The 10,407-nt window shown below is 39.8% G+C and overlaps 1 protein-coding gene across 5 annotated transcripts in view; it reads right to left on the bottom strand.

Moving 5' to 3' along the window:
* Positions 1 to 10,407, bottom strand: part of LOC106133655 (E3 ubiquitin-protein ligase znrf2) — a 92,764-nt gene that overhangs the window by 386 nt on the left and 81,971 nt on the right. For 4 of the 5 annotated variants that reach the window (XM_013333462.2, XM_060946446.1, XM_060946448.1 and 1 more), the window contains exons 2-4: positions 3,071 to 3,166; positions 2,029 to 2,134; positions 1 to 152 (exon numbers count right to left, since the gene is read on the bottom strand). The exon at positions 1 to 152 is cut by the window's left edge and continues 386 nt beyond it. In XM_013333462.2, the coding sequence (XP_013188916.1) occupies positions 95 to 152; positions 2,029 to 2,134; positions 3,071 to 3,166 (260 nt within the window). In that variant the 3' untranslated portion in view covers positions 1 to 94. Of the gene's footprint in view, positions 153 to 2,028; positions 2,135 to 3,070; positions 3,167 to 9,387; positions 9,446 to 10,407 lie in introns of those variants that run through there. The other variant, XM_060946449.1, reaches the window with a different exon arrangement.

The raw sequence follows: 10,407 nt of genomic DNA, 5'->3' as shown, positions 1-10,407 counted from the left end.
GGCACATGGCCGGGTGGCCCACAGCCCACAGCCCACGGCGGCCCACTGGCCCGCGGTGGCCCTCGGTGGCCGGGGTGGCCCGTCGCCCCCCACACTAGTCTCCTGGGTGCTCCGGACAAGATCTGTTCACTTCAAACCATTGGTCTATACATCTGGAAATAGAAAACACGGTCATATTACGATAATTGTTAAAACAGATTATTAACAGACAGGTTTTATATTGTAGTTGAAGGTTCTTTAAATTAATATCTTTATTGATTTAGCAACTTAATCAACAACAAAACTAACTATACCTGCATATACAATCAAGTATATGCTAATCTTATATATAAAATTCTCGTGTCACAATGTTTGTCTCCGTACTCCTCCGAAACGGCTTTACCGATTTTAACCAAATTTTGCATGCATATTCAGTAGGTCTAAGAATTGGCTAACATATATTTTTCATACCCCTAAGTGTTAAGGGTTGTCCACCCTTAAAATTTTTTTTTAACTAAAAATTATTTATATGGCAAAACAACGTTTGCCGGGACAGCTATCTAGTAAAATATAAAACAACTGAGCGAAAAATGTATCTAGTTTAGCAAAATCGACTTATCTTCTATTAAATCTCGATATCTGCGTAAATCAACATCGTAAGCTAGATAGTGCTAACTTAGCTCGAACTTAAGCTATCGGCGACCTAGATCCAGGCTTATCGAGCTCACACAAAGGCCCTACAAGCCCTTTGATAGCGGGTGCGCGCCCCGATATACCGCCACAATGGGATACATATAGCTATAGGAAGTTATTATAATGCTTCCTGGAAAAATGCTGGCGAGAATAAATTTAATTGGAGTACATTAATATACATTACATACAAATACATTTGGTATTTGGATTGAATTGGGGATGTTCTCTGTTAAAAGACACATAAAGGGGAGTATGCACAGATCTTGACTTCCTACCTCTTCGAGAATAAATCGCGATTTTTATATTTGTAAGGATGTAGTGGGTGCCTGGTTTTAGCATAAGAAAACTTCCTGTCACTTTTTAGTGAATGCCACATAAAGACAACAGAGTAATAAGCACTTTCACAGCGTACTAGAGTGACACCACAATTATTGTTTAAAAACAAAATCAGGTTTCTGTGGTAAACTTAGTTACCAAATTAAGGTTTATTTAGTAACACTATCGTATGGTTAAGCCTGTAATAACAGTGTAGGAAAGCTTCCATGTTATTGCTGGTTGCCTGACGGACTAATGGTCCAGAATGGCAAAAATCAAATAATTTAAGCACTGACTGACGCGAGAATGATTCAAATGGTAACACGTTCATTCTGGCATCAGTCTACTGTCATTCACAGCAGAATGATAAAAAAATTAAAATATTTGATTTTAGTCTTTCTGGACCATCAGTCCGTTAGTCAAGTGGTTAGATTCTGAGGAAACGCCAAACTGATTGTGTAACCCTTGTCTTACATTCAGAATCCTACTACTATTATAAAGGCGAAAGTTTGTATGGATGTATGGATGTTTGTTACTCTTTCACGCAAAAACTACTGAGCCGATTACCATGAAATTTGGTATGTAGGTAGCTGAAGACCCAGAAAAACGCATAGGCTACTTTTTATCCCAGAGTTCCCGCGGGATTGATAGGGTTTCCATGCGGACGAAGTCGCGGGCGGCCTCTAGTATTTAATAGTTTTTGAGTAACTCTTCCTCAGAGAGGAGGCAACCTGAACGATCGCCAGGAGGACAAAAATAACATAATAAAAGATGATGTTTACCACTTATCTGTTCATCATATATTTTACGGTGATGGTAAAACATCGTGAGGAAACCTGCACATTCATGCAATTGTATGTGTAAATGTGGATCCAACACAGATTAGGTTAACCTGCAAAGGTTTCGGAGACAGAAGTCCTTCGTGTAAAAACCTGACTCACCCAATCTAGGGTCCATGGTCAGAGGCATACCGCGGGCTCCTCTCCAGAGAGGTGAGGATGCAACCGGGACTAAATCTAGGAGGAAAAAGAAGATGTTTACCCCTTATGATAGATGCAGAGGCAGGGCAGACGCGCGATGGTGTCGCCAGCGCACAGCTCCTCCAGGCAGATCACGCACTCGCCCTTGGAGTCGCTCAGGATGTCCTCTGAAAAGCACATGGTGATTTCATTATTAACAACATAAAGAAAATCTTGTCCAACTTACCCTAGCCAGGATCCTGATCAAAAGGCGCTATCCCGAATTCTCTCCAGAGAGCTGAAGATGTAACCGGGACTTACGCCAGGAGGAAGAAGCGTTAGATTAGTGCGTTAAAGCGGGCTAAGGAGCTGAGGGGTTACCAGTAAAAAAATAAGTGCTATATGGTTCCCTGCACTTCACATTAGGACCACTCGACATCTGTCACATGGTTGGCGTTAAAGGCGACTAAGGGAAAGGCTTATAGACTTGGGATTCTTCTTGCTGACGATAGGCTAGCAACATGTCACTGTTTGAATCACAATTCCATCATCAAGCCGTGCACAGCTGAACGTGGCCTATCAGTCATTTCGAGACTGTTGGCTCTGTCGTCCCCGCAAGGGATATAGACGTGTATATGTATGTATGTTTTGGACGGCTTCTGTGGCGCAGAGTTAGAACGCTTATCAGTGACATCGGAGGTCCCGGGTTCGAATCCCAGCCGGGGCATGATGAGAAAAGAACTTTTTCTGCCTGGGTCTCGGATGTTTATCTATATAAGTATTTATTATAAAACATAGTATTGTTGAGTTTTCTCTTAACACAAGTCTCAAACTTACTTCGAGGCTAACTCAATCAGTGCAAATTGTCCCGTATATATTTAAAAAAAATATATTTATGTAATAAATAAAACTAGCGACCCGCCCGCGGCTTCGCACGGGTGCAAAATTATAAATGTTATTATACATAAAAACCTTCCTCTTGAATCACTCTACCTGTTACAAAAGACCGCATCGAAATCCGTTGCGTAATTTTAAAGATTTAAGCATACAGACAAACAGAGTAAAATAGCGACTTTGTTTTACACTATGTAGTGATACTGACTGTTATACTGAGTGATACTGACCGTTGTAGGAGAGCCTGGGCCTTGTTAGACACATGACAAGGTGGCACTCGATGTCGTCCGGCAGCACGAACTTGCTGCACACAGGACATTTTATACCTGAAACAGACAGACAGACAGACTTACTTAACAATCTAAACTGATATAAAGCTGAAGAGTTTGTTTGTTTGAACGCGCTAATCTCAGGAACAGAAAATATATTTTTTTGTGTTGAATAGACAAAGAAAAATTTATTTTTTCGAGCTTGCATGAAGAGAGTTATGAATGTGGATGAAGCGAAGGAAATATGCAGAGATCGTGGCAAGTGGAAAGTGGTAGTCTCTGCCTACCCCTCCGGAAAAGAGGCGTGATGTTATGTATGTATGTACTAATATAAAGCTGAAGAGTTTGTTTGTTAGTTTGAACGCGCTAATCTCAGGAACAGAAAATTATTTTTGTGTTGAATAGACCATTTATCGAGGAAGGCTTTACATCACGCTACAACTAATATTTACATTTGAGGGCTTCAATATGCCCAAAGCGGGCGGGCAATATGCGGGCACAGCTAGTCTTGTAATAAGTAGGAAATATTGTATTCACCGGACATTTTATATTGAAACAAAAGGACTCTACGTCCTAAATCATAGATTAAAAAAAATCCATGTTTTCAATTTTATTGCCGCGTAGTGCCGTGTGGTTACCAGCACTTTAGAATGCGATCATGCAATTAATCTACGTCCCAGGGTTTTCGTATAAGGCGACTAAGGGATAGGCTAATAAACTTGGGATTCTTCTTGTAGGGCTAGAAATCTGTCACTATTTGAATCTGCTCTTCCTCCTGGCTTTTAGACCCGGTTGCATCCTCACCACTCCGGAGAGGAGACCATGGATCACTATTTCAATCTGCATTTCATCATTAGCCAACGTGACTTTTCTCAGTTTTTTCGAGAGTGTTGGCTCTGTCCGCGCCGGTAAAAGCTGAAGACGGGATTATATGTCTGTATAAACGTACGTTATCGCGGTGAGGTCACACTGACCTCCGTGTAATGGCGTCGGCATATGGTCGTGTAACGCATTCCGCACTATATTAGGATGACAGACGAAGACAGACGTGCCACGAGTGTAAACTATCGTATTTAATAATTAAGGCTGCTAATAAAATCTGAAATATCTATACTAATGTTATAAAGCTGAAGAATTTGTTTGTTTGTTTGAACGCGCTAATCTCAGGAACTACTGGTTCGAATTGAAAAATTATTTTTGCGTTGAATAGACCATTTATCGAAGAAGGCTTAAGGCTATATAACATCACATTACAACCAGCAACCTGTTAATATTTGAATATCCATTCCATCTTTAAGCCTTACTGCTAAACGTGGTCTTTGAGTATTGGTGAGACTGTTGACTCTGTCTACCCCGTAAGGGATAAAGACGTGATTTTATGTGTGTATGGTTTAGTAGTTAGTGCTGCGGTGTGTCTGTCCGTTTCAAAGTAGTGTTTTTGATGGCGACCTCCACCTGGCCTTGAGCTGTGAATGTTTACATCACTGACCGTACATTACTTTAAAATCATTTGTGAATAAGAATTAATAAAGATTGCCCGCGACTTTGTCCGCCTTAAATCTATAAAAAAATTAAATTATGTTAATTCAATACATACCTACATACATATGGTCACATCTATATCCCTTGCGGGGTAGACAGAGCCAACAGTCTTGAAAATACTGATAGGCCACATTCCGCTGTTTGGCTTCCTAGTAGAATTGAGATTCATATAATGTAACAGGTTGCAAGCCCGTCGCCTAAAAGTAGAATCTCAAGTTTATATGCTTATCCCTTAGTAGCCTTTTACGACATCCATGGGAAAGAGTTGGAGTGGAGTGGAGTGGTCCTATTCTATTTTCTATTGGTGCCGGGAACCACACGGCACAAATTTTAACTTATGTTTATTCAATGTCAAAAAAAAATTCATGAAAATCTGTTCAGTAGTTTTCGTGTGAAAAAGTTACAAACACAGACGCATCTATACATCCTTACAAACATTCGGTGCTATATAAATATAGGACAGAATTGGCTGTAATTTCGTGTTTCTTGTAATTCCGCTAATGGGGGAATTCAATTATTCTTATAAAATCGTTATAATCTCAAGTCATCAGTAAGCTGCCCGCTTAAAATGCGTGGTGCGCAGAAAGGCACAGGTTCGAATACCACCTCGGCTAATTACTAATGACTATTTTCAAAGCTATGTAAATTAGTTCGAATACCAACCGATGCTCTTACGATGAGGGAAAACATCGTGAGGAAACCTGCACATTCAGGCAACTGGATGTGTAACCATGGATCCAATACGGGTTAGGTTTACCTGAAAACGTTGCGGAGATCAGACGGGAGTCGCTTCGTGTTTAAACCTAACTCACCCAATCCAGGATCCATGGTCAAAGGCATACCCCGGGCTCCTCTCCAGAGAGGTGAGGATGCAACCGGGACAAAAGCCAGAAGGAAGAAGATGAACACGTTCGTTATGAAAACGTACGGAACGGACAAAGTTGATGAAGAAGTGAAAATTGTTTTCCCGAGCGATACGATCGACGGTTTTAAAAATAAAACAAAATCTGCAGTTTCAAACGGGTTAACGTGTTATTCAGAGTGTTTCTCAATTTTATTTTACAAATTGTTGCCTTTGGCATTGCTCTTGTGGGAATCATGATAAAAATAGGCTTAATATAAACTTGGGATTCTTCTTTCAGGCGATGGGCTAGCAACCTGTCACTATGTGATAATCCTAATTCTATCATTCAGCCATACAGCTAAAGTGGCCTTTCTGCCGTTTCAAGATAATTGGCTCTGTTTACCCCGCAAAGGATAAAGACGTGACTATATGTATGTATGAGATTCAAATAGTGGCAGGTTGCCAACCTACACAAAAAGAATCTCACGTTTATAAGCCGTTGCCTTAGTCGCCTTTTACGAGAGTTATTGTTCAAGATAAAACTGAGACTTCACTATTGAAGAGATAACGCATAATACTAAACAAGCTCTTATATGAAACTAACTCAGTTCATTAATGATTAATTTCCTACTACTACCAAGTGGGACGTTACTGTTATTTAAAATACAAAAAGTAGGATATAAAATCATCTTTGAGCTGAACAATATTTGTCACACTTATAATACATACATACATATAATCACGTCCATATCCCTTGCGGGGTAGACAGAGCCAAACAGTCTTGTGTAGAGACTGATAGGCCACGTCCAGCTATTTGTACTTTTAATTTGTTCACATATAATTTGTTTAAAAATTAATATTTTATTCTACATAGTAGGCTGGTATGTATAATTTCCGACCGTTGAAAATTAAACAATCATAAGTACTGTAGATACAGACAGTTCCGTGTTAAGTTTACGAACGTGCAAAGGTTAAACAAGAAATAACACTATAATGACATGTACATTGTAGGCACATGCGTACGAGTTTACCGCCCACTTGTACTGAATGCGAATTTATAGCAAACATACTATTTCTAGGCGACTAGGGGATAAGCTTCAGATTCAAATAGTGACAGGTTGCTAGCCCATCGCCTAAAAGAAGAATCCCAGGTTTATAAGCCTACCCCTTTTACGACATCAATGGGTGAGAGATGGAGTAATCCTATTCTTTTTTCTATTGGTTCCAGGCACCACACGGTACAATTTTGAATAAATATAGGTACAAGTATTTTGAATGATATCTATCGGATGTCAAGATACCTCAATCTGCGAAATCAATAGAGATTGCCAGAGCATTACAATTTAACGATGGCAAAAAAAGAATTGAAACCTTTAAAACCCCGTCTCATCAGTCTGTTGGACGGAGGCGAGTCAAAATCGAATGTTTCCGCAAGAACAGTCAGCATAATTGACTATCCTAAGGCGGTGTTCACAATGTTCTTGGCATGTTTCGAATATCTATGGAAATAAATTCCGTACATTTAATAGAATACAATCTGAAATCATTATTACATTCAGATAAGAAGAAATTGGCGCCGTCTACCCCGTGTATGTGTGTGAGTTTCAAAATTACACGTCTTTAAAAAATTATAACAAATAAACCTGTTCTAAGCTTGATTCTAGTCAAGTCTTTGTGTTGCGAGGTTATACAACAGGCGTTCTGTATAAAAATGTGTAAACTCGTCAAATCACCTAAATAAGACTGACCCTGGGCTCTGAAGCCACACAGCTATGGATGTAGCCGGTTATACATACATATGATCACGTCTTTATCCCTTACGGGGTAGACAGAGCCAACAGTCTTGAAAAGACTGATAGGCCACGTTCAGCTGTTTGGCTTAATGATAAAATTGAGATTCAAATAGTGACGGGTTGCTAGCCCATCGCCTAAAAGAATCCCAAGTTTATAAGCCTATCCCTTAGTCACCTTTTACGATATGCATGGGAACGAGATGGAGTGGTCCTATTCTTTTTTTTATTGGTGCTGGGAACCACACGGCACGGTATATAATAGCCGGTAATTAAATGCACATATCCACATGGAAGCGTCGGTCAAACTATGGTGCTCGATCAAATCAAATTAGGTACACGATGCGCATGGAGGAATAGGTTCAAATCCAACATCGGACCTATTCTATTGAACTTATTCTGAGTAATGCACATTAGTATTAGTACCAACCGACGCATTAACGGTGAGAACAAACATCGTCAGAAAACTTGCACATTGTGGCAACTGAATGTTGAACCATGATCCCTGCAAAAGTTGCGGAGGTCCCACAGAAGTTGCTTCGTGTAAATATCTGACTTACACGATCTTGGATCATGGTGAGAAAAGCGTACCCTGGGCTCCTCTCCAGAGAGGTGAGGATGTAACCAGGACTAACTCCAGGATAAAGAAAGAAGAAGTAATGATGATGGATGATATGGATTAAACAAAGCCAACAATGTTGTCAGCTACACAACAGCACTTCGAAATCGTAGCCCGTATCGGCAATTAGCTTAATTAACACCGGCTAATCAACAGTTCCCGAGGTAATTACTTACAAACCAATCGATACAATGGAGTGGAATGGTCTGCTAGCTATTCTCTAAGGGTTTGCTCATCGTGAATAGGAAAGGAACCATTAAGTACCTACATAGTATTATACATTCCTCCTTTGCAACATTTATATTTCCCTCAGGACCTGAGGCGTGAGGAACCCTAGTGTTCGAGGTAGTCTTCATTTCCATGACATAGCAGACAAATTAAAAGAGAGCTCTCTACGTCGGGACGGTCACATTTAGCAGAAAAATTACTAAGGAACAAACGTCTTGCCATGCCCAAGAAGAAGGAGCAGACCGAAAAATTCTTGGCTACACGTCGCGAAAGGTGCTATACGAGCCAATGGACTTAATATGAGGATACCAAAAACCGGACAATTTCCCCCGAGCCCCAAAGTGCTACAGCGGAGTCTGCAATCGTGAATACCGAAAGATGTAAGAGAGAGAGATTCATCTCAAGACGTAATCCTCCTCCATTATCTTCCATTTTTGTCTTGCCCTCATCACTGGAATAGATTCCATAACTAGAGTTAGAGCCAGCGTGTAATTTGATGTCGTCGACCCAACATGGTGCCGGGCGGCCTCTACTATTTGTTATAACCCACGGCCACATTCTATTACCCTTCTAGTAAACCGATCTTGATCCATCCATGCTTTGTGTCCTGTCCACTTCCACTTCTGTCTTCGTACCGTAGAACATTCCTACCTTGGTCTTAAAAACTATTTTAGTCTTTTCATTTACGGTTTCATTCATTGCTCATTGCTCTTTCCATTTTTATTTGGGCAACACTAACTTATTCGACAGGTATTTCTGCATCAGAAAGTACTGTAACTCTTAAACATACTCAAAAAGCCATACAGGAAATGCCACTTTCAATACTAACAGGAAGATCGTAAACTCTTCGTTTTGATTGGCGAGGTGTTTGTTTTGTCAGGCGCCTGTTCTCAGGAGTGTATTTGAGGCTTATTTGCTTTCTTGAGATATAGATGAAAGTGGAACAGCGACCTGAATCGTACAGCCGCGGATCAAAATGGCATTTGGCAAACAACAATATCATTAGAATAATTTTATGCCCACATAAGAATTTGGTTCTTCGATTATGGTTTTAAAAAGCAAAAAAATTGTTACTAATAAAACTAAAATGACCAGCTTTGATATACACGCATGATGTACGGAATAAACCACGAAGTTGCATTAAAAGATCTTAGGGAACAGAAACAAAATGATTAAGAACTTACTACCCATAACCTACTTAATTAAAAATGTAAATATATTATCGATTTGTCACTACAAAGTTAACATCACGTACCTATTGTTTTAATTCCTTTGATCGATTCTGAATACCACAGCATGACATATCAATGCCGAGACAGGGCGCCGGCAATTACCGGCTGAATCGATAGACGAGCGGACGCCAAACAATCGATACGTGTTGATATGATGACGGACGGGCAGCGCTGAATGTATATAGATAGATAGATATACTACATAAATTTCAAAGTTATGTATGTCGTATAAAGCGACTAAGATAAAGGCTTATAAACTTGAGATTCTTCTTTAAGGCAATGCGCTAGCAACCTGTCGCTATTTGAATCTGTATTCTATAGACGAGGGAAATTACGATGAGGGAAAACAACGTGAGGAAAGCTACACATTCAGGCAACTGGATGTGTAACCATGATCGATCCATGATGGGTCAGGTTCACCTGCAAAGGTTGCGGAGGTCAGATGGGAGTCGCTTTGCGTAAAAACCTGACTCACCCCACCCAGGCTCCATGGTCAAAGGCATACCCCGGGCTCCTCTCCAGAGTGGTGAGGATGCAACCGGGACTTAAACCAAAGAGGAAGATACTGACTTTATTTCGAAGAGTGATGCCAATCCCAATGAAGAATAAACATACATACATAAATCACGCCTTTTTCTCCGGGAGATTCAACTTGCCACGATCCTTGCATACTTCTTTCGCTTCACCCACATTCATAGCTCTTTTTAATATGTTTTACATATGAGGCAAAGGTTTAAAAATACTATAATAATAATCGCATAAAAATATTGTATTACGATTATAACTTTCAAGGGTAAAGCATAAACCTGCTGTTTACACAATCAGTTCCAAGTTTTTGTGAAGAAAAATAAGAAATATTAAATTCAATCACATCTTTCACAAGCTCTTTCAAAAAGTCATTGACTATAAAAGTCCTATTTCAACTAATAATATTGAAACAATTGTCAACAAGACTGATGATTCGATCAAAACTCCGTATGTAACACTACCAAATTACAATACCTGATATTTTCGCAATAAATAATCAGGATTGATATTCCCAA

Source organism: Amyelois transitella, chromosome 11 (genome assembly GCF_032362555.1).
Source record: "Amyelois transitella isolate CPQ chromosome 11, ilAmyTran1.1, whole genome shotgun sequence".
NCBI classification, from domain to species: Eukaryota; Metazoa; Arthropoda; class Insecta; order Lepidoptera; family Pyralidae; genus Amyelois; species Amyelois transitella.
Note: the sequence above shows the minus strand (reverse complement) of the source record. Positions and strands in the feature narration are given on the sequence as shown.